General features: G+C 42.7%; 1 protein-coding gene across 1 annotated transcript; it reads left to right on the top strand.

Annotated features, from left to right (window-relative positions):
- The first annotated feature begins 2,917 nt into the window (after nucleotides 1-2,917).
- dkk3b (dickkopf WNT signaling pathway inhibitor 3b) lies at nucleotides 2,918-23,395 on the top strand. The gene is made up of 7 exons (XM_061773657.1): nucleotides 2,918-3,936; nucleotides 4,392-4,484; nucleotides 4,586-4,660; nucleotides 8,755-8,847; nucleotides 9,260-9,404; nucleotides 21,882-22,032; nucleotides 23,191-23,395. Exons 1-7 carry the CDS (start codon nucleotides 3,526-3,528, stop codon nucleotides 23,213-23,215), a joined length of 993 nt encoding a protein of 330 aa, XP_061629641.1. The 5' UTR covers nucleotides 2,918-3,525; the 3' UTR covers nucleotides 23,216-23,395.
- Nucleotides 23,396-23,669: the final 274 nt, after the last annotated feature.

The following is a 23,669-nucleotide window of genomic DNA, read 5'->3' as shown; positions in this document are numbered from 1 at the left end:
TCAAGCCAGATCATTGCTGCCATTACATCCAGCGCAATACTGTAGGTCTTTGGCATTTTGAAGGAGAATATTAATTCCGATCCTTATCTTTCTACCCATCAGTTATTGGAACCAAGGAGACATATTGGGCTTTGTCTTCATGCCTGTGCGCCGAACTGAGATGCCAACATTTCATATAAGCATTGAGTTGGTGAGGCTGCTACCCAGCTAAATGAATATCATACCGTCGTTGAAAACTGTCCATAAAATGGTGTCAGGGTGGTCCAATTCAAGTCATCTCTACTGAGACATGGGTTAAAATCAAATTTAAGTGCTCAGGGGGCACGTCCCAAAAAAAAGTTAAAACAAATCTCTTTGATAGGTTGCTCCCTGTAATTATGCTACTGATGAGCAACATATCGTCAGCCTAATAGCAGAATTTTCCAAGTCATGTTTAACTTACTGTCATAATGTCAATTAAAAGAAATCAATGTGTATGCTAATAATGCAGCCCTATGGGGGGGGCACAAGCCAGTGCAAACTGTAGGCCGGTCCCAAGCCCGTCAGGAAGGGCATCCAGCTTAAAACTTTGCCAAACAAATATGAGCATTCATTCAGAATGAGAGAAATGTAGTTGGGGTTATTTTAAAAGAAGAGTTGGCTAAGAATGTCTTGGAGGTGAAAAGAGTATCAGATAGAGTGACGAGGCTGAAACTTGCCCCACAGGCACGATGTGAGACCTAGGGATGAAAGAGAAATTCTGGAAGGAGCTAGACGAAGTAGTTCTGAGCATCCCAGACAGCGCGAGAGTCATTGATTGGTGCAGATTGTAATGGACATGTTGGTGAAGGAAATAGGGGTGATGAAGAAGTGATGGGTAAGTACGGCATGCAGGAACGGAACTTGGAGGGACAGATGGTGGTAGACTTTGCAAATAGGATGGAAATGGGTTTGGTGAACACTTTTTTTTTCCAGAAGAGGCACGAACATAGGGTGATCTACAAGAGCGGAGGTAGAAGCACGCAGGTGGATTACATCTTGTGCAGACGATGTAAAATGAAGGAGGTTACTGACTGTAAGGTAGTGGTAGGGGAGAGTGTGGCTAGACAGCATAGGATGGTGGTGTGTAAGATGACTGGTGGTGGGGAGGAAGATTAGGAAGACAAAGCAGAGCAGAGAACCATGAGGTGGAAGCTGAGACACGAAGAGTGTTGTGCTCGGGAGTGTTCGGGAAGAGGTCAGACAGGCTCCCGGTGGACAGGAGGAACTTCCAGAAGGCTGGACCACTACAGCCAAGGTGATCAGAGAAACAGGCAGGAGAGTACTTGGTGTATCTTCTGGCAGGAAAGGAGAGAAGGAGACTTGGTGGTGGAACCTCACAGTACAGGAAATCATACAACGAAAAAGATTAGCTAAGAAGAAGTGCGACACTGAGAGGACAGAGAAGAGGCGAACGGAATACATTGAGATGCGACATAGGGCAAAGGTAGAGGTGGCAAAGGCCAAACAAGAGGTATATGATGACATGTATGCCAGGTTGGACACTAAAGAAGGAGAAAAGGATCTACACAGGTTGGCCAGACAGGGATAGAGATGGGAAGGATGTGCAGCAGGTTAGGGGGATTAAGGATAGAGATGGAAATATGTTGACTGGTGCCAGTAGTGTGCTGGACAGATGGAAAGAGTTGATGAATGAGGAAAGCAGAGTAGAAGAGGCAAGTGTGGTGCACCAGGAAGTGGCAATGATTAGTAAGGGGGAAGTTAGAAAGGCATTAAAGAGGATGAAAAATGGAAAGGCAGTTGGTCCTGATGACATTCCTGTGGAGGTATGGAAGAGGAGAGGAGAGGTGGCTGTGGAGTTTTTGACCAGCTTGTTCAATAGAATTCTAGCACGTGAGAAGATGCCGCCTGAGGGATGGAGGAAAAGTGTGCTGGTGCCCATTTTAAAGAACAAGGGTGATGTGCAAAGCTGTGGGAACTATAGAGGAATAAAGTTGATGAGCCACACAATGATAGCAGTTTGGAACGGGTGGAGGAAGGTGTCAGGTGTGTTATGTGACAGAAGAGTCTCTGCTAGGATGAAGGGCAAAGTTTATAAAACAGTGGTGAGGCCAGCCATGATGTACGGATTAGAGACAGTGGCACTGAAGAGATAACAGGAAGCAGAGCTGGAGGTGGCGGAAATGAAGATGTTGAGGTTTGCCCTTGGAGTGACCAGGTTGGATAAAATTAGAAATGAGCTCATCAGAGGGACAGCCAAGGTTCGATGTTTTGGAGACAAAGTTAGAGAGAGCAGACTTTGATGGTTCAGACAAGTCCAGAGGAGAGAGAGTGAGTATATTGGTAGAAGGGTGATGAGGATGGAGCTGCCAGGCAAGAGAGCTAGAGGAAGACCAAAGAGAAGGTTGATGTATGTCGTGAGGGAAGACATGAGGGAAGTTGGTGTTCGAGAGGAGGATGCAGGTGATAGCCTTACATGGAAAAGGATGACACGTTGTGGCGACCCCTAAAGGGACAAGCCAAAAGGAGAAGAAGAATGTGGATGCTAATAATTGTGTTTTTTCTTTAAATCATCCATCCATGCATTTTCTGAGCCGCTTCTCCTCACTAGGGTCGCGGGCGTGCTGGAGCCTATCCCAGCTGTCATCGGGCAGGAGGCGGGGTACACCCTGAACTGGTTGCCAGCCAATCGCAGGGCACATAGGAACAAACAACCATTCGCACTCACAGTCATGCCTACGGGCAATTTAGAGTCTCCAATTCATGCATGTTTTTGGGATGTGGGAGGAAACCGGAGTGCCCGGAGAAAACCCACACAGACACGGGGAGAACATGCAAACTCCACACAGGCGGGGCCGGGGACTGAACCCCGGGTCCTCAGAACTGTGAGGCTGACGCTCTAACCAGTCGTCCACCGTGCCGCCTTCTTTAAATCAGTAAAAAAAAAAATAAAAAAAAATAATAAAAAAAAATAAAATAAATCAATAGTCAGCCCCTTCCTTCAGCCTTCACCTTATCGTGGTGGAAAAGTTTGTGTGTCCCAATGATCCTGGGAGCTAAGTTGTCTGGGGTTTTATGTCTGTGGCAGGGTCACCCATGGCAAACAGGTCCGAGGTGAGGGACCTGTTTGGGATATACAGCCAATATGCATTTCCTGGGTTGCTGCCCCCACACCCACCCCACAAAAATATATTTTTTTAAAAAGACAAAGAAAGAAAAAGGAAAAGAAGGAAGATTTTCGGGTGAAAATAAAACCGCGAATAGGTGAATCCCCGAACCGCGAATATGCGGGGTCTACTGTGTATACTGATCATTCCAAGGTGTACGACAGAAGAAAGGGGAAGGCAGCGCCCCCTGCTGGATATCGGAGGGCTGGGTCTCTATAATGCAGTCCCTGAACGTGTTACATTCAGAACAGTACTGTATGGGAAAACAAAAAGCTGTACGGGATATAGCCATCAAATGAAAATAATGTTTTTAATACTTATTGACGGGTCAACAGGGCAACAACATTCATTGTCCTGCTTTGTAAGCTTTACCGTTTAAATGATCGTACAGTACAAGTACTGTCCAAGTAGGCTTGTGTTCGTCGATCCGTGTGCAGCTTGCTCATGGAAAACAACCTTTGCATCCAGCCGTTTCCACGTCATGAAACCGAGTTTGTGCTCCTCCTCAGACTTTCCAAATAAAAGCCATCCAGCTGTGTGCAGTGGTGCTCTCCGCGTCATCCGTCTCAAACAAGAAGGAAGAGACGCAGAAATGGCCAACTGTGTTTTGTTATTATCTGTTTCTTTCAATCTGTGTTTGTTGTGGGCGGCTGTCGGAGTCGTGCCCAGCCGGGCAATGGTCATTGCGGACGGCCAGGAACGGGGCTTTGTCAACTTGAACGACATGTTTCGTGAAGTGGAGGAGTTGATGGAAGATACCCAGCACATATTGGAGGATGCAGTCGACCAGGTCCAAGATCATTAGGATGGCCGTTATTCTTCACTTTAGCCCAGGACTGATGTGATTTTGTGAAGCGACAAAAAGCCATCGTTGATAATCTTGCAGTTCAGGACAGCTGGCACTTTCAGGAAACAGTTAACAAGTTTTTGTTGTTGTTATTTTAGTGCATGGTGTGAAATATCAACCTGAAAGTTCTTTCCAAAGATAAATTATACTATTAAGCCACATGAGAGGGGCAAAAAAGAGTCTGATGTCATGCAATTTCTTCACCATTGCAAATAAACCCCAATAATAATGAGACAATAAATTAAGTGGTGTCCCCTTCACTGGGCCCCTTCTTTTGCAACAAAATTATATTTGTGGCAGCCCTTTCCACTTCGTCTGGCTTATTTATTATATGCAAATAATGTGCAGATACCTATTCTGTCTGCTTGTTTAATTTTCAAGTGTATTCTAACCCACAGATCACAGCGGAGAGTGCCAAGTTGCTGGAAAATCATCATCACCACAGTGACAAGATTGTGAAAGATAGAGCGATCACCATTCACACCGACAAGGTACTTCTTCGATGTGTAGCTATCAGAAATAATATTAAAGAGCTAATTTTAATATGATTTTATGTCTTCTAATATATATATATATATATTGTCTTTTAAAGAAAACGAATAACACAGCAGGAGAGACATCACATATACGTGTGGCGAGCTCAGGCGAGTGGAACAGTATGTATCATGTAAGTCTTTAGCATCCAATTGTCCTCTATATCTATGTCTACGTTTACTGTGTTTCATCATTTATCAACAGGCACCACACATCTCTCAAGGGGTCATTGAACTCACACTCTATCGAATATTTGATGTAGCACTCCCCACAGAGAACCAGATCACACACATGCAGGAATGCAAGTAGAGATGTCAGAGTGAAAGTGGAGCGCAGTGCTGCACCTCTTGCGCTGGGGGAGGTTAACCATTTTAACTAAAAACATTTGTGTTTTGCTTTCCTGGTAGCGGTAATAGAAGAGGTTTCATTATTAGAGATTGATGCAAGGGAAAAAAAAGTCAAGCAAGGTACATAGCCAACTGGTGAAACAGCGTAATGTTTAGTCTTCTACAATGACTAATTGTATAACAATGTTTACTTTACACATTGAATCAAAGCCACAGGTGATGATTATGCTTTAATAGTTTGTCCTACTCTCTAATGAGTTATCAGTAAGTCCTTTTTAGGATATACGTATTTACTTGACTAGATTGGTAAAGTGCTACTATGCGTGTGACTAACGGCAGCTGTATTTGTCTGGACCATATTAAGGTAATTACAGGGTTGTCTAGCCCCTACTTATAGTTTCCAGTTTGTTTGTATTACTTCAAGAAGACCTCATGGCAAATGCTGTAGAAAAAAAACAGGGAAAAAAATCAGTAGGCATGTTACTGATGTATTGCTACCACACCAGAAAAAAAAATGAAAAAAAAGTTCAGTATCACGTTATAACATGATAAGTTTCACGTTACAATGTGAAAAGGTTCGTCTTGCGGAGGACTTGTCAACTCTTGTTGCGACCCTTTGGTCACTCACATTCTTCCAAGGTGGAGTTAGTTATGAATAGCTAGTAACTTTGATACATAAGACACAGAAAGGACTCCGCCAGTGACCTGAACTGGAAGAAATTTTTTTGTTTTGGTTTGCCAAATGCGGAAGTCAAATTTATTACATTTTAACGTGAAACTTTTTATATTATGATGTGAAACTTACCACGTTATAACATGAAACCTATAACAGCACACAAGATGGTGATTATTTTAAAATTATCTGGTATATACTGTTGTCTAACAGTTCTGGCTAAACACTACCTAATCAAATGATACTAATATAAAACCCAGTTTCATGAACTGGTTCTGTTTGGGGGGAAATATGGTTGTAAATTCAAGTGCCCTTTATTGACTGTAAATCGGCAGTTGTGTACTACACAGTATATGATTATAAGTTAATCATTATGATTTGCTTTATCAAGATGTTAATAACGTTTTCTCCAAAAGCCTGAGAAGGATTCCGTGCTACTTTTTAATTTGCAGAATTGTTTACTTTAAGCATGATATATCTACATGAATCAATCGGTGTATATATATATATATATATATATATATATATATATATATATATATATATATATATGTGGAGTTTGCATGTTCTCCCCTTTCCTGTGTGGGTTTTCTCCGGGCACTCCGGTTTCCTCCCACATCCCAAAAACATGCATGGTAGGTTAATTGACGACTCTAAATTGCCCGTAAGTCTGAATGTGAGTGTAAATTGTTGTTTGTTTATATGTGCCCTGCGATTGGCTGGCCACCATTTCTGGTTGTACCCCGCCTCCTGCCCGATGATAGCTGGGATAGGCTCCAGTACGCCCGCGACCCTAGTGAGGAGAAGCAGCTCAGAAAATGGATGGATGGATGGATGGATATATATTGAGGTGTGCTATCTGCTACAAGTGCTACAAGTGTTTTTTGTGGTTACTACAAAATCAGATGCCCGTGATGATATTGTGAATTACAGTACGCTGCTATGTTGACAGAAGGTATCACTAATAAAGAAAGATGCCCCACATCTGATCTCTCATTTGGTTTTGAGCAGCCAGGAAATACCCTACATCAATACGGTACCAGTAGTATGTTCTCTGGTCAAGAAATGGCTTAGTTTAGGGTAATGAAATTATGAAGAAAAGTATTTAACATCTTCATAATGATGAGGATATATTAATTAGTAATGTTGGGGAGTAACTAACAATATTCATCCATCCATTTTCTGTACCGTTTATCCTCACTAGGGTCGCGGGTGTGCTGGATCCTATCCCAGCTATCTTCGGGCACCCTGAACTGGTCGCCAGCCAATCACAGGGCACATAGAAACAACCATTCGCACTCACATTCACACCTATGGGCAATTTAGGGTTTTCAATCACCCTACCATGCATGCTTTTGGGCTGTGGGAGGAAACCGGATTACCAGGAGAAAACCCACGCAGGAACGGGGAGAACATGCAAACTCCACACGGGCGAGGCTGGGATTTGAACCCCGATCCTCAGAACTGTGAGGCAGATGTGCCAACCAGTCGTCTTCCATGCCGCTGCACTTGGAGCTATCACTAGCTAATTTAATAGCGAAGACTTTTGGACCAGTATATGATACGATATCAAATGTCTCCGTGAAGTATCGTATACCAAGATAGGGCGTGTTCATATATGCTGTTTTTCCTTTTCTTTTCTTTTAGAGTATGGGGCAGAAAAAATTTGACATGCCCTACAAAAACTCAAAATATTACCAAGAATCTTTTATTTCTAGTCAAAACTATCGCATCTCAATGTATAGTTTACATTGAAAATCAATGTGTTAAAGTAAGCGTGTAAATACAAAATCGGATAAAATACAAAATAGTCATCACAGTTCACTCCCATTTAATCATTCCTTCTTCCAAACAGTCTTGTTGCCTTTCATCACTTTAGTGGTTCCGAACTACATTATTTAGCTCACTCAGACATGCAACAGCATAGTAACAAAAGGTCACAGACTCCTGGACCGGCCAAAATAAAAATCATGGGTATGTACTACACTTTCAACAGTGTTGTCTATTACTCAAATCAAAAGGTGAACTTATAAACAATGTATTCTTCTTTAATTGAGCTACAGGCTAGTCAAAATGTTTGTAATATTTCTTTCCTCTGAGATGAAATACCCATATTGTATTCATACTGTTACAAAAGATCTGTGCTTTTCTGACAATAAACCAGACTTTTATAATGTATTGAATAAATAGATAAGTAGATTTAATAATAATAATAATAATTATTATTATTATTATCTATTTGTGCCAAGGCTAGCCCTATTTTGGGTCATCCACCAAATGGTCTTTTTCAAGGTACAAAAAGTTCGATCAAATTTCAGAAGGGTACTTTCCAAAATTGGGTTATGGGCTCAGCCCATCCAAAGAAGTCAACCTAGATTCGCCCGTGATTGGCTCTCTTTGATCATGTGCCATTCTGATCCAGTCCCAAACATGACATTTTTCCAAATGTGATCTTGAAGCGCCACCTTGTGGTGTAATCTATTAGTTTTTCTGAGATTCCTTTAAAGGTCAGACTCATAGTTACACTTTAGAACATATACTGTACAAGAACATTGATTTTTGAACAGTTTCATCTTAATAATTTTGACTTTCTTTATGGAACATTCACTTCTGGGTTGTCATATGAAGCGATAATGTCTTAATTGTGCACATTTGTCATTAGGTCCACATGGTAAAGTATGGTGGTTTTCCACATGCTGTACACTTATAATGCAACAAACAAATGTTTTTAAAAATCATGTATTTACATTTCATCATGGTTTGTTATCAGTTAATTATTTGTGTAAAGAACAAATACTATGTAGTTAATTCCCAAATAATTATCTATGGTTGATGCATTCATTAAAAATTAAGAAAAGTAATCCAAATGTAATCAAATGTAATTAGTTATATTACTTTGAGAAATTAATTGAAATAGTTACACAACAAATACATTTTCAACAGGGTAAATTTTATCCAACTACATTTCCAAAGTAATCTTCCCAACACTGTTAATCAGTAAGTTAGTATATGGAGACTGAGGTATAACGCACAGAACAATGAAATTGATGTAACAGCAGAATGAGAGGAGGCAGAGCAGCAGATTTGAGATTTATGTGCCTAAAAAACTGTATGTATGTATGTATGTATGTAGTCATTCTGGTAGTGCAAGGTTCATGCTTAATTTCGTTGCCCAATCAATGATAATCCCTGTATCTAACACCACAGGAATGCATGGTGGATGAGGACTGCGGTGAACTGAAGTATTGTTTTTATGGGATTGACAGCTCCAAATGCCTGCCCTGCATACCAACTGACATGGTGGGAAGTCAGTCTTTGCTAAGAAAGTTTATTTATATGTGAGCAATGAAACAAATGAATGCTGGTTATATGATAAAAACTGATCATATGAAGCACCTTTCACAGTGCACACATTTACACATGATCAAATCAATAATCAAAAGCCTAGTTTCAGATGGATTGACTTGTACAGTAATGAAAATTCTTGAAATGAATTCTCTTATATCCCAGCCATCATGGAAGTGTAGTTCCTCCCAATGGCCCTGTATAAATGTAATTTTGTTAATCTATACTATTTGCGAAACTTAATTCCCTGCTCCTCAATTATTTGCATTGTCAGTGAAATCTCACTGTGGCCATTATGTGAATTGAGTTTGGTTTTGTGAAATATTTTCATTACAGTTTGCATATTTGAATGTCTTTCCCTTCTTAGCCCTGCACAAAGAATGAGGAGTGTTGCCCAAGCCAGATGTGTGTTTGGGGCCAGTGTACAGTCAATGCCACTGAGGGAACAGAGGGAACGATCTGTCAGGGTCAGAATGACTGCAAACTGGACCTCTGCTGTGCCTTCCAACGAGGTAACCTCTTTGCTTTAAGACGTCCCACAAGACTAACTAACATTGACAGATTTAACCACAGGTTTAGACAGATTTAACTATTCACACTCACATTTACACCTATGGGCAATTTAGAGTCCTTAACAAGTCTCGCACGCATGTTTTCGTAATGATCGGCGAAAACCTACACACGGATAAGGACAACATGCAAACTCCACATACTGGAGATTCAAATTTTTTAAACCAGAACCCTTGACTGTAAGGCAGACGTGCTTTCTAGATGTTTTAATTTCCAGTGCCGTGAAAAGGTATTGACCCCCTTCTCAAATTCTTATAATTTCACATATTTTTCCCACTCAAATGTTTAAGATCCTCAAACAAATGTAAATATCTGACAAATATAAACCAAGTGAACTTAAAATGCTGTTTTAAATGGTGATTTCATTTATTAAGGAAAAACAACTGTGCAACGTTACCTGGCCCTGTGTGAAAAAGTAATGGCCCCCTAAACCTAATAACTGTTTGGGCCATCCTCAGCAGCAACAATTGAAATCAAGCATTTTCTATAACATGCAATGAGTCTTGCACATCTCTGTGGACATATCTTGACCCACTCTTCCTTGCAGAGTTGTTTGAATTCAGCAGAAATTGAGTGTTTTCAAGCATTAACGGCCTTTTTTAAGGTGATGCCACTGCATTTCAGTCAGATTCAAGTCTGGACATTGAGTTGGCGACTCCAAAACCTTTATTTTGTTTTTTAAGCCATTAAGAAGTTGACTTACTGGTGTGTTTTGGATCGTTATCCTGCTGCTGAACCCAAGGGTGCTTCAGCTTGAGGTCACAAACTGATGGCTAAACATTCTCCTTCACGATTTTCTGTTCAAGAGTAGAATTCATGGTTCCATCAATCACAGCAAGTTGTCCACATCCTGAAGGAGCAAGCAGCCCAAGACCATCACACTACCACCACCATGTTTGACTGTTGGTTTGATGTTCTTTTCCTGGAATTCTGTGCTACATTTACACCAGATGTAATGAGACACACACCTTCCAAAAAGATACATTTCATCTCGTCACTCCATATAATATTCTCCCAAAAGACTTGGAAATCATTCAGACGTTTTTTTTTTGTGCAAAAGTAAGACGAGCCTTTAATGTTCTTTTTGATCAGCAGTGGTTTTCACCTTGGAACTTGGCCATTTTTTCCCAGTCTCTTCCTTATTGTTGTGTCATGAACACTGCCCTTAACTGAGGAAAGGGAGGCCTGCAGTTCTTTAAAAGTTGTCCTGAGTTCCTTTGTGGCCTCCTGGATAAGTCATAAGTCGTAAGTCTCTCAAGGTATTCTTTGTAGGGCGGCCACTCCTGGGAAGGTTCACCACTGTTCCATGTTTTCTCCATGTGAGGATAGTGGCTCTTCCTATGGTTCGTCGGAATCCTAAAGCTTTAGAAATGTCAGGAACGGAAGAAAGGACAGGACCCAAAATGCACGACTCCAATTCAATGGACAGTTTCAAAAAGAGGTTTAATAAATGGGCAGAGGTCGGTAGACAGGCAGGCAATGCGTAAAGGCAACAGTATCCAAAAAACGTGAGACAAAAAGGTAAGGTGAATAATCAGAACAGGGTCAAGGCTTAATATGAGTCGACAAGTCAGGATCCCCAGATGGGGTCTGTGGAATTTCATTTGAAACATATCCCTGAACATTACATGGAGGCTTGAAACAGTTCTGGGCGCAATTGCTGCTCCATGACATAACATTCAACCAAGGGTTCCCTAAAATAAGGTCATAATTCATAGCATCAAAAACATGAAAATTAATGCGTTCCGAGTGTGAATCAGGAAATATTAACATGAATGTTTGGGTGCGGTGAATGATCTTGCCCATAAAACTGCCGTCTGCAGCATAAAAGCGTTGCAGTGGCGTCTTACTTGAGAGGTTCTAAGATGCATTCGTCTAACAAGGAGGGAGTTGAGTAAATTTGCGTCAGAACCAGAGTCAATAAATACAGATGTATGAATCTCTTGATCTGGAGAGCATAGTGTCAGTTTAGGAAGAACATGGGTAGAGTCTTCCTTAATGAGATTTAGACTCACTGCTCCCGTGCCCTTGTTACCGGCACCGGCAACTTTGACATGACAGTTGCTCACGGAATGACCCAACTGCCCGCAGTAGACGTTCCTCTGGGGAGTGACAGAACCTGCCCAGTTGCATGGGTTCATCCGTGGTTACGCGAGACAGTGGATTGAGACTGGCAACAGGGGATCTGCCTTGGTTTGGCTGGTCACCGATGCTCGTCCTCCAAGTGCGCGGTGACGCATCCTTCTGCCAAGTAGTGACCTGTTATTCCACTGACTCTCAGCTGCGAGAATGCGAAACTCAATCGCGTAATCTGACACCCTGCGCTTGCCTTGGTGTAAAGTGACAAGGGAGCGAGCTGCCTCACGATCTGGTGTGGAATACTGAAAAACTTTCTGCATAGTCTTTACAAAAGATGGCCAAGAATGCCACGCGGCAGAATTGCGGCTCCATTCAGCAGTCGCCCACGACTCCGCACGACCAGTCAGGTGGGAAATGACAAACGCGATCTTTGCCCGCTTGGTGGGGAAGGCAGCTGCCTGCAGCTCAAAGTGGAGTTCGCACTGAGTGATGAACGGGTTATTGCTGGAATCTCCAGAGAACCTCTCCGGTCGAGAGAGCTGTGGGCAGACAGCAGGGGCAGGTGGCGGCATGGTGACTGATTCACACGGAAATGGTGGTACAGTGGCGGCATCGGGTGCTGTGCCAGCTGGTTCCTTCTTTTGAACCATATTCATTAGAACTTCAAACTGTAAGGCCACCTGTCTCATCATAGTGTCCTGGATGCTCTGACATTTCATTTAGATGAAGGTTGAGGGCAGCAAGCAGTTTCTTTGGACCGTGTCATTTTGTTGCAGCTTTTTTACATCTTTTGCCCGACTTGATTTTGTTGGGACAGATTCTGTTCAAGTGATTTCTTGATTGAACGAGTCTGGAGGTAATCCTACTTGGGTGTGATCAGTGAAAATTAACCAAAAATTGTGATTAGCCACATTTAATTCATGATTTAATAAGGGAGGTAATTACTTTTTCACACAGGGCCAGGGGGATTTTATTATTATTATTAATCAGTTTATTTGAAAGGGGACAATGCAATTTCATAAAACACATGAAATACACATGGTTAAAAAGCCAGAATTAGCCAAAAGGCTAGTTTTCATCTGTAGTCCGCTGGCCATGATGTAAAAAAGCAGTAAAATACATCTACAAGACAATATAATACAGGATACATAATCAAAGACTTACTATACTATTAAGAGAGAATAAAACCACAAATCATTTGATCATAACAAAAAAAAAACATCATAACAATTTTTTTTTCTTTTAGTGTTGGCAGCTATAGGTGTTAACTAGCCACATTTTCAGTTTTTTTGTGAAGGCCTTGTATGTTGTAAGCAGTTTAATCTCCTCAGGTACTGAGTTCCACTCACCAGCGCTCCTCACTGACCAGGCTGACTTACTGAAAGTGCTCCTGCGCAGAGGAATGAGACAGTCACCTCTGACAGAGCCTCGAGTGACACGCTCAGAGCTGTTTCTTTGGCTGATTAACTCAACCAGAGGAGCTGGAGCCAAATCATGCAGTACTTTATAAATCAAATTTAAATCTGCAAATATGTGAAGACTGTCCCAGTTTAAAAGACTGTATTTTTTTAAAATTGCACAGTGATGATAGTGCCTTGGTTTTTTATCTATCACTTTAATTACTTGTTTGTACAAAACTTCCAATGTTTTTTTTTGCATTCTGACCAGCCTGGGACCAACTGGTTATGCAATAGTTAAAGTGATTAAGAATCATTGAATGTAAGTAAATTTTTGCGGCTTCAGTTGACATTTCATTTCGAATTGCACGAAAATTTGCGAGGTTTAATTTGATATTTTTACACAATTTGTCAATATGGGCTTTAAAGGAAAGTTGTGAATCTATTATTAACCCAATATATTTGTATTGGCTGACAATTTGGATTTTTTTCTCCATTAACAAGTATGTCGGGGTCAGGTGATACTCTTATTTGTTTTAGTGAAATACATGCCTACAGTTTTAGAAACGTTTAGCTGGAGACAGCACTCCTGCAACCAAGTTGTGACACAGGACATTGTATTAGTGAGTTTAGCAGCAACAGCATCTTTGGAGCGACCATGAGCAAAGAAAACCGTGTTGTCTGCATACATTACGCACTCTGCTTCAGAACAAACAGTGGGCAAATCGTTGATATAAAGACTAAATAAAAGGGGGCCTAATATTGATCCCTGAGGGACTCCAGAGGTTAGCCTAAGAGACTCTGATCTGCAGTTGTTAACTGATACAGATTGTGTTCGGTCATGCAGATATGATTCAATCCAGCTCACAGCTTTGTGAGAGAAGTTACATTTTGAGAGCTTGGTAAGAAGAACAGAGTGATTTACTGTATCGAAAGCTTTCCTGAGGTCCAAGAACACCGCCCCTACAACTCCACCCATGTCGAGAGAAGATTTTATTTTCTCAATAAAGAGGCATGTAGCCATTTCAGTGGAATGCTTGGATCTGAAACCAAACTGCATGGCGTGGTGAGAGGGGGAGCTGCTGTTTAAATAATGGACAATCTGCTCTGACACCCATTTTTCTGCAACTTTGGAAATGGCTGGAAGAATGCTTACAGGTCGGTAGTTATTCAGAGAAGTTGAGTTACCGGATTTAAAGACAGGGGTAACAATAGCAGATTTCCAGGCCTTTGGAAAGTGACCAGATGAAATTGAAAGATTAATGATTGAGGCAATAGGAGTAGCAAGAGTTGAACCTTGATCTTTGAGCATGTTCGTGTCCATTCCAAAAACATCCTTTGCCTTAGATGGTTTGAGTGAATGAATTAAATCGATAACTTTGGTCTCAGTAATATTTGTAATAGTAAAGGACTGCGTTGCAGACAATGCAGGGTATTCCTTCCTTTGTTTTACTGCAAACTTAGAAGAGATTTCTGACACAGATTCAATGAAGTAGTTGTTAAAAGCATCAGCCATCACTTGAGGTTCCGTCAGGATGTTTCCATTTAATTTAATTTGCATTACTTTTGTTTTGTTATTTTGTGTATCACCCAATAGTTTTTTAATATAATTCCAGGTTATTTTTGAATTTCCCTTCGCACTATTCAAAGCAGTAATGAAAAAGTCAGCTTTAGATTTTCTTATTTCTTTCACTACCCTATTTCTCAGTGAAATAAAGTGGTGTCTATTGTATCCTGATTTGACCGACAACTTCAAGGAATGATCGCGTTCTTTCATCAGTTTCAGAATAAATGTGTTTAACCAAGGAAGGCCATTCTTTCTAGCTTTTAGTTTAATTATCCGTGTAAATTGTATAATAATTTATTGTATTTTGTTGGCAAATTTAGAACAATCCTCATCTAAATTTTTTACCAGCGAATAATACATCCCAGTTTACTTCTTGGATAGAATCTTGGAAATTTTGTTGTTCATGTTTTGGTATCCTATTGGATTCAGTGGTGGCCAAGGGTTTGAAGCGCTTTTTATTTAATTTTCTTGTGACCATTATAAGATTGTGATCAGACAATCCTGTGAGCATATTGTATGGCTTCAAGATCCTTTCTGGCCTATTAGTAAAAGCTAGATCAATCTGAGTTCGGGTGTAGTTTGTAATTCTCGTAGGGCCATTAATTACCTGAGTCATATCCATATCATCCATAACCCTTTTAAATGTTTTCCTAACTTTGTTAACTTCCCTATTAACATTTAGGTCACCCATTATTATCACCTCTTTTGCAAGATTGAGTTGTTTCAGTAAAATTTCCAACTTTTCATAAAAAGCTGCATTTGATGAGGGAAGTCTATAAATAACTACAAGAATAAAATACATTTGCTGTGACAAAGAAACAGTTAGTCCAAGAAATTCTAATCCATTCTCATCTGTAACATGTATTTCATTACAATTAAAAGTGTCCTTGGCATAAATCATAACACCTCCTCCCTTAGAACCCTGTCTGTCGTTTCTAAACATTTTATAACCAGGTACAGATAGTATTGCTGAGGGCGAAGATTCATGGAGCCATGTTTCAGATAGGCAGAGGAAGTCAATATTTGAGTCAGTGAGAAGGTGATTGACCTGATCACTTTTCGTTAAAATGCTTCGTATATTTAAGTGTGCACAAAGAATGCCTTTTGGTTTTCGTGTTGAGTCCCATATTAATTTAGAGTTATTAACGGTTTGGAACACCCTGCATTTCCGACTTTGAATAGTATTTTTTCCTCAATAAATGAAATCACCATTTAAAAACAGCATTTTAAGTTCACTTGGAGAATATTTGTCTGATATTTAAATTTGTTTGACAATCCTAAATATTAAAGTGGAGAAACTATGCAAAAATCTGAGAATTTGTGAAGGTGGCCAATACTTTTTCACAGCACTTATTACGTTAAACGTAGAGGTGTCACACTTAATCGATTAATCAACAACTAATCGATCATCATATAAATTTAACTATTTTGGTAAGAGCCATTGTTCAACTTAAAGTTGTCCAAATCCTCTGATTTAAGCCTCTCAAAAGTAAATATTCTCTGACTTCTGTAGTCCTTTATGAAAGCAGACTGATTATCTTTTGTCCATCCATCCATTTTCTTCCGCTTATCCGAGGTCGGGTCACGGCGGCAGTAGCTTTAGCAGGGACGCCCAGACTTCCCTAACCCCAGCCACGTCATCCAGCTCCTCCGGGGGGATCCTGAGGCGTTCCGAGGCCAGCTGGGAGGCATAGTCTCTCCAGCGTCTCCTGGGTCGTCCCCGGGGTCTCCTCCTGGTGGGATGTGACTGGAACACCTCACCCGGGAGGCGAATCAGATGCCCCAGCCACCTCATCTGGCTCCTCTCAATGTGGCGGAGCAGCGGCTCAACTCTAAGCCCCTCCCGGATGACCGCGCTTCTCACCCCATCTCCAAGGGAGAGCCCGGACACCCTGCGGCGGAAACTCATTTTGGCCGCTTGTATCCGGGATCTTGTTCTTTCGGTCACGACCCACAGCTCGTGACCATAGGTAAGGGTAGGAACGTAGATCGACCGGTAAATTGAGAGCTTCGCCTTTCGGCTTAGCTCCTTCTTTACCACAATGGACCGATACAAAGTTTGCATCACTGCAGACGCTGCACCGATCCACCTGTCGATCTCCCATTCCATTCTTCCCTCACTCGTAAACAAGTCCCCAAAATACTTGAACTCCTCCACTCGGGGCATGATCTCATTCCTGACCTAGAGAGGGCACGCCACCCTTTTCATGGTCTCAGATTAGGAGGTACTGATTTTCATCCCAGCCGCTTCACACTCGGCTGCGAACCACTCCAGAGAGAGTTGGCAATCACGGCTTGATGAAGCCAACAGAACCACATCATCTGCAAAAAGCAGAGATGCAATACTGAGGCCACCAAACCGGACCCCCTCTATGCCTCGGCTGCACCTAGAAATTCTGTCCAGAAAAGCAATGAACAGAATCGGTGACAAAGGGCAGCCTTCGCGGAGTCCAACTCTCGCCGGAAACGAGACTGACTTACTGCCAGCAATGCGGACCAAACTCCGACACTGGTGGTATGGGGACCGAACAGCCCGTATCAGGGGGTTCGGTACCCCATACTCCGAAGTACCCCCCACAAGACTCCCCGAGGGACACGGTCGAACGCCTTCTCCAACTCCACAAAACACATGTAGACTGGTTGGGCAAACTCCCATGCACCCTCGAGGACCCTGCCGAGGGTGTAGAGCTGGTCCACTGTTCCACAGCCAGGACGAAAACTACACTGCTCCTCCTGAATCTGAGATTCGACTTCCCGACAGACCCTCCTCTCCAGCACCACTGAAAAGACCTGAGGAGTGTGTATCCCCCTGTAGTTGGAACACACCCTCCAGTCCCCCTTCTTAAAAAGGGGACCACCACCCTAGTTTGCCAATCCAGAGGCACTGTCCCCGATGTCCACGTTATGTTGCAGAGGTGTGTCAACCAGGACAGCCCCACAACATCCAGAGCCTTTAGAAACTCTGGGCGAATCTCATCACCCACGGGGCCTTGCCACCGAGGAGCTTTTTAACCACCTCGGTGACCTCAACCCCAGAGATATCAGAGGCCACCTCAGAGACCCCAGACTCTGCTTCCTCATGGGAAGGCGTGTCGGTTGAATTGAGGAGGTCTTCGGAGTATTCTCCCCACCGATTCACAACGTCCTGAGTGGAGGTCAGCAGCGCCCCATCCCTCCAATACAAAGTGTTGATGCTGTTCCGCTTCCCCCTCCTGAGACTCCGGATGGTGGAGCAGAATTTCCTCGAAGCCGTCCAGAAGTCTTTCTCCATGGCCTCAGCAAACTCCTCCCATGCTTGAGTTTTTGCTTCAGTGACCACCAAAGCTGCATTCTGCTTGGCCAGCCGGTACCCATCAGCTGCCTCAGGAGTCCCACAGGCCTGATCCCGCCCCTCGATTGATTGGGTGGGGTCCTCACCCTCCGCGGTGCGGCCACAGCAATTACAGAACACTTCTGTCAGTCTTTGTGCATGTAAAACGGTGTCAATTCACTTGCATGTGTCTGCGGGCACACACCCTTTCACTGGGTGTGGGGTCACGCACTTACTGTGACAAATAACTCATGAATATGCAAATCAGTTGTGTATCCCCTCATTTATACTCTCGTCCTGTAGACTTTTATAATTTACATGATTAATCCCACCACACTTCTGTTGTACAGGTTCACGACCCTTGTCCTGCATGCTTCTTCTCCTGTCCTTGTCCTGTTCTATCTTGTTCTGTCCTTCCCTCACGGGGTGTAGCACTACAGCTCCATGCAACACTCATATTTAATGTTTAATTGTTGTAGATAGATAGTAATCATTTACTTCTCTCATCCTGTTTACAATTAGTGAAACAAGGTCTTTTGACCTTCTAGAAACTTTGTTCTGTTTGACTGATCAAGTCTGATTCTCAATAAACCTCAATTGTATTAATAAGAAACCACAGCGGAAGCTTAAAATTTCCACTGTGACACAGTAAAACTGTTCTGGCATAAAAGGGATACAGATTTTCCAGCTGGTACAGCTGAACAGGACAAAAAAAAGAAAAGGAGTCCCACAGGCCAAAAAGGCCTGATAGGACTCCTTCTTCAGCATGACGGCATCCCTCACCGTTGGTGTCCACCAAAGGGTTTGAGGATTGCCGCCACGACAGGCAACAAGCAACTTACGGCCACAGCTTCGGTCGGCCGCCCCAACAATGGAGGCACGGAACATGCTCCACTCGGACTCAGTGTCCCCCGCCTCCCCCGGAACATGAGCAAAGTTCTATCGGAGGTGTGAGTTGAAATGCCTTCTGAAAGGGGATTCTGCCAGACGTTCCCAGCAGACCCTCACAATATGTTTGGGCCTGCTACGTCTGACCGGCATCTTCCCCCACCATCAGAACCAACTCACAACCAGGTGGCGATCATTTGAATAGCTCCGCCCCTCTCTTCACCCGAGAGTCCAAGACATGCACCCGCAAGTCCGATGACACGACCACAGCACCCCCTCCAAGCACTCCAAAAAGGGTGTGTACTCTGAACTGCTGTTTGGTGCATAGGCACAAACAACAGTCAGGACCCATCCCCCCACCCGAAGATGGAAGGAGGCTAGCCTCTCGTCCACCGGGGGGAACCCCAACGTACAGGCGCCGAGCCGGGGGGCAATAAGTATACCCACACCTGCTTGGCGCCTTTCACTGTGGGCAACTCCAGAGTGGAAGAAAGTTCAACCCCTCTCAAGAGGACTGGTACCAGATTCCAAGCTGTGTGTGGATTTGAGCCCGACTTTATCTAGTCGGAACTTCTCAACTTCACACACCAGCTCGGGCTCCTTCTCTACCAGAGAAGTGACATTCCACGTCCCTAGAGCCAGCTTGTGTAGCCGGGGATCGGATCGTCAAGGTCCCTGCCTTCGGCTACCGCCCAGCTCACACTGCACCCGACCCCTATGGCCCCTCCCACAGGTGGTGAACCCATGGGACGATTATCTTTTGTGTTTAATTACAACCCCAATGAAGTTGGGACATTGTGTTAAACATAAATAAAAACAGAATACAATGATTTGCAAATCATGTTCAACCTATATTTAATTGAATGCACTACAAAGACAATATTTTTAATGTTCAAACAGATAAACTTTATTCTTTTTAGCAAATAATCATCCATCCATCCATTTTCTGAGCCGCTTCTCCTCACTAGGGCGCGGGCGTGCTGGAGCCTATCCCAGTTGTCATCGGGCAGGAGGCGGGGTACACCCTGAACTGGTTGCCAGCCAATCGCAGGGCACATAGAAACAAACAACCATTCGCACTCACAGTCATGCCTACGGGCAATTTAGAGTCTCCAATTAATGCATGTTTTTGGGATGTGGGAGGAAACCGGAGTGCCCGGAGAAAACCAACGCAGGCACGGGGAGAACATGCAAACTCCACACAGGCGGGGACGGGGATTGAACCCCGCACCTCAGAACTGTGAGGCTGACGCTCTAACCAGTCGTCCACCGTGCCGTCCAAATAATCATTAACTTAGAATTTTATGAAAGCTGGGACAGGGTCATTTTTACCACTGTGTTACATCACCTTTTCTTTTAACATTCAATAAACGTTTGGGAACTGAGGACACTAATTGTTCAAGCTTTGTAGGTGGAATTCTTTCCCATTCTTGCTTGATGTACAGCTTCAGCTGTTCAACAGTCTCCGTTGTCGTATTTTACGCTTCATAATGCGCCACACATTTTCAATGGGAGACAGTCTAGTACCCGCACTCTTTTACCACGAAGCCACACTGTTGTAATACCTGCAGAATGTGATTTGGCATTGTCTTGCTGAAATAAGCAGGGGTGTCCATGAAAAAGACGTTGGTTGGATGGCAGCATATGTTTCTCCAAAACCTGTATGTACTTTTCAGCATTAATGTTGCCTTCACAGATGTATAAGTTACCCATGCCTTTGGCACTAACACAGCCCCATACCATCACAGATGCTGGCTTTTGAACTTTGTGTCCATAACAGTCCGGATGTTTCTTTTCGTCTTTGGCCCGGAGGACACGACGTCTACAATTTCCAAAAACAATTTGAAATGTGGACTCGTGGGACCACGGAACACTTTTCCACTTTGCGTCAGTCCATCTTAGATGTGCTCGGGCCCAGAGAAGCCGGCGGCATTTCTGGGTGTTGTTGATAAATGGCTTTTGCTTTGCATAGTAGAGTTTCAAGTTGCACTTACGGATGTAGCGCCAAACTGTATTTACTGCAATTTCCTGAGCCCATGTAGTGATATCCTTTACACATTGATGTTGGTTTTTGATGCAGTGCTGCCTGAGGGATCGAAGGTCACGGGCACTCAATGTTGGTTTTCGGCCTTGCCGCTTACATGCAGTGATTTCTCCAGATTCTCTGAACCTGTTGATGATATTATGGACCGTAGATGATGAAATCCCTAAATTCCTTGCAATTGTACGTTGAGGAACATTGTCCTTAAACTGTTCGACTATTTTCTCACGCACTTGTTCACAAAGAGGTGAACTTCGCCCCATTTTTGCTTGTGAATGACTGAGCAATTCAGGGAAGCTCCTTTTATACCCAATCATGGCACCCACCTGTTCCCAATTAGCCTGTTCATCTGTGGGATGTTCCAAACAGGTGTTTGATGAGCATTCCTCAACTTTCTCAGTCTTTTTTGCCACCTGTCGCAGCTTTTTTGGAATGTGTTGCAGCCATAAAATTCTAAGTTCATGATTATTTCCTAAAAACAATAAAGTTGATCAGTTTGAACATGAAATATCTTGTCTTTTTAGTGTATTCAATTAAATATAGGTTGAACATGATTTGCAAATCATTGTATTCTGTTTTTATTTATGTTTAACACAACGTCCCAACTTCATTGGAATCGGGGTTGTAAAATAAGAAATTTTTAAACATCTGCCTTTACTTTGGAAAACAATGATCAACATTTTCCCCTATTTTCTGACATGTTACAGATCAAACCCGTAACTGAATCATCATTAATTTATGGGGGAAAAAAATAGTTTAACGTAAATAATCGTTATTTGCAGCCGTAGTATGAATCTGTAACTGACATGGAGTTGAACCTGAAGCAGTCTCAGAAGTGTATATCAAACTAGCAGCCCTCCACAATAATACCCAAGAAGTAGCTCTCAGTTTCAAAAGGTTGGTAAGTACATCAATCCCTCTGGTGTGATATTGCTTAATTGTTGTTTATTTTGGTGTTGTTTAATCATTAAACAACAACAAATAAGCAACACAATGATTAAGCAAAAAAATAAATGCAAAATAAATGTTTCCATTCCAAAAATATTCAACAGTGGCAGCACTAGTTAAATGTTTTTAAATCCATGTGCTTGTGTAGCCTGCCCCTCTTTAGACTGCCCCCTTCCCTATTCTTTCCAGAGCTTTTATTTCCTGTGTGCAACCCCAAACCGGGAAAGGGGGAGGCCTGCCTGAACCAACCTAACCTATTAATGGACATGCTTGCCTGGGACCAGGAGGGTCCTCGCGACTACTGCCCCTGTACCAATGACCTGCAGTGCCAATCTCATGGGTAAGAGCAAACATTAGTACTGTAACACAATTTAGGAAAGGGATTCCCAACCCCGCCGGCACGTTGGACGACTGGTTAGCACATCTGCCTCATAGTTCTGACGACTGGGGTTCAAATCCAGGCCTTGCCTGTGTGGAGTTTGCATGTTCTCCCCGTGCCTGCGTGGATTTTCTCCGGGCACTGCGGTTTCCTCCCACATCCCAAAAACATGCATGGTAGGTTAATTGACAACTCTAAATTACCCGTAGGTGTGAATGTGAGTGTGAATGGTTGTTTGTTTATATGTGCCCTGCGATTGGCTGGCAACCAGTTCAGGGTGTACCCCGCCTCCTGCCCGATGATAGCTGGGATAGGCTCCAGCACGCCCGCGACCCTAGTGAGGAGAAGCGGCTCAGGAAATGGATGGATGGATGGATGGATTCCCAACCCCGCCGGCACGTTGATGACTGGTTAGCACATCTGCCTCACAGTTCTGACGACTGGGGTTCAAATCCAGGCCTTGCCTGTGTGGAGTTTGCATGTTCTCCCCATGCCTGCGTGGGTTTTCTCTGGGTACTCCTGTTTACTCCCACATCCCAAAAACATGCATGGTAGGTTGAGTGAAGACTCTAAATTGCCCGTAGGTGTGAATGTGAGTGTGAATGGTTGTTTGTTTATATGTGCCCTACGATTGACTGGCGACCAGTTCAGGGTGTACCCCGCCTCTCGCCCAAAGATAGCTGCCTTTTCTGAAATATATTATTTATTAATTACAAATATATCTTTGTTCATCTATCTATGCCAGTGATATATAGTGACAGGCAGATTAATTAAATGCTCTTCCGTTAGATGGCAGAAGGTAAAGTACAATAAACATCTTGCCATTTATACAACAGAAGAATTTGTGGCTTCCTGCACTTATATCAAGTAAAATAGGCCCATATTTCAAACTAAGTCAATTTGTGAACAAATTGAGACATTATTAGCACAATTATTTCAGCATTCATACCTTTTGATATATTTTCTTTTGGGTGGTGTGGCGTACTATTTTTCTCATGTAAAATGTGTGCCTTGGCTCAATAAAGGTTGGGACACACTGGAACCAGAGCAAGTAAATGACGTAGTTATTTCTTAACTCCCTTTTTTCTACTTAACACCTTTTTTCCCTTTCTATTACAGACGTGGATCTGTTTGTGGACAGTAGCACCAGAAGTAGGAATCCAGTAACTAAAATAAATAACCTCGCCTGAAGCTGTGGTGAAGTCGTGATTGATGATTGACCAAAGAACAGCCCATCTGCTGCGGCTTTCTGTTTTTCAAAAATCCTAGTATTGCAAGGAGTTGCACTGTTTCTTTATATATGTATTATTTGTAATAAAAGATACCAAGACCCAAGATAAACTTTCTCATTTTTCCCCCTGAAATTGACAGGAAACAACTGAACACTAGGGGGCCCACTCTTATTTGTATGCAAGGCAGTGTGGTACGCGATACATACTATACTTCTGCTAGATTTATTGTGTGATTTGTTCATTTTTCATACTTTTATCCTGGAATGATGTTAGTCTGATTAGTAATGTTTTGGTGATCCGACTCTTTTTTTTTTTACATTGATTGGTGTGCTCTTGGTGAGGACTGAAAAAAGGCTACCTCTACCT

The sequence above is a fragment of the Phyllopteryx taeniolatus genome, chromosome 5 (assembly GCF_024500385.1).
Source record: "Phyllopteryx taeniolatus isolate TA_2022b chromosome 5, UOR_Ptae_1.2, whole genome shotgun sequence".
Lineage (NCBI taxonomy): Eukaryota > Metazoa > Chordata > Actinopteri > Syngnathiformes > Syngnathidae > Phyllopteryx > Phyllopteryx taeniolatus.
Note: the sequence above shows the minus strand (reverse complement) of the source record. Positions and strands in the feature narration are given on the sequence as shown.

Excerpts from the sequence above, each read along its gene's own strand:
- dkk3b (XM_061773657.1), top strand. The coding sequence starts at position 3,526 with ATGATCGTACAGTACAAGTACTGTCCAAGTAGGCTTGTGTTCGTCGAT. Across the intron at positions 4,485-4,585 it reads TCACCATTCACACCGACAAG|AAAACGAATAACACAGCAGG; the intron begins GTACTTCTTCGA and ends TGTCTTTTAAAG. Across the intron at positions 9,405-21,881 it reads CTGCTGTGCCTTCCAACGAG|AGCTTTTATTTCCTGTGTGC; the intron begins GTAACCTCTTTG and ends TATTCTTTCCAG.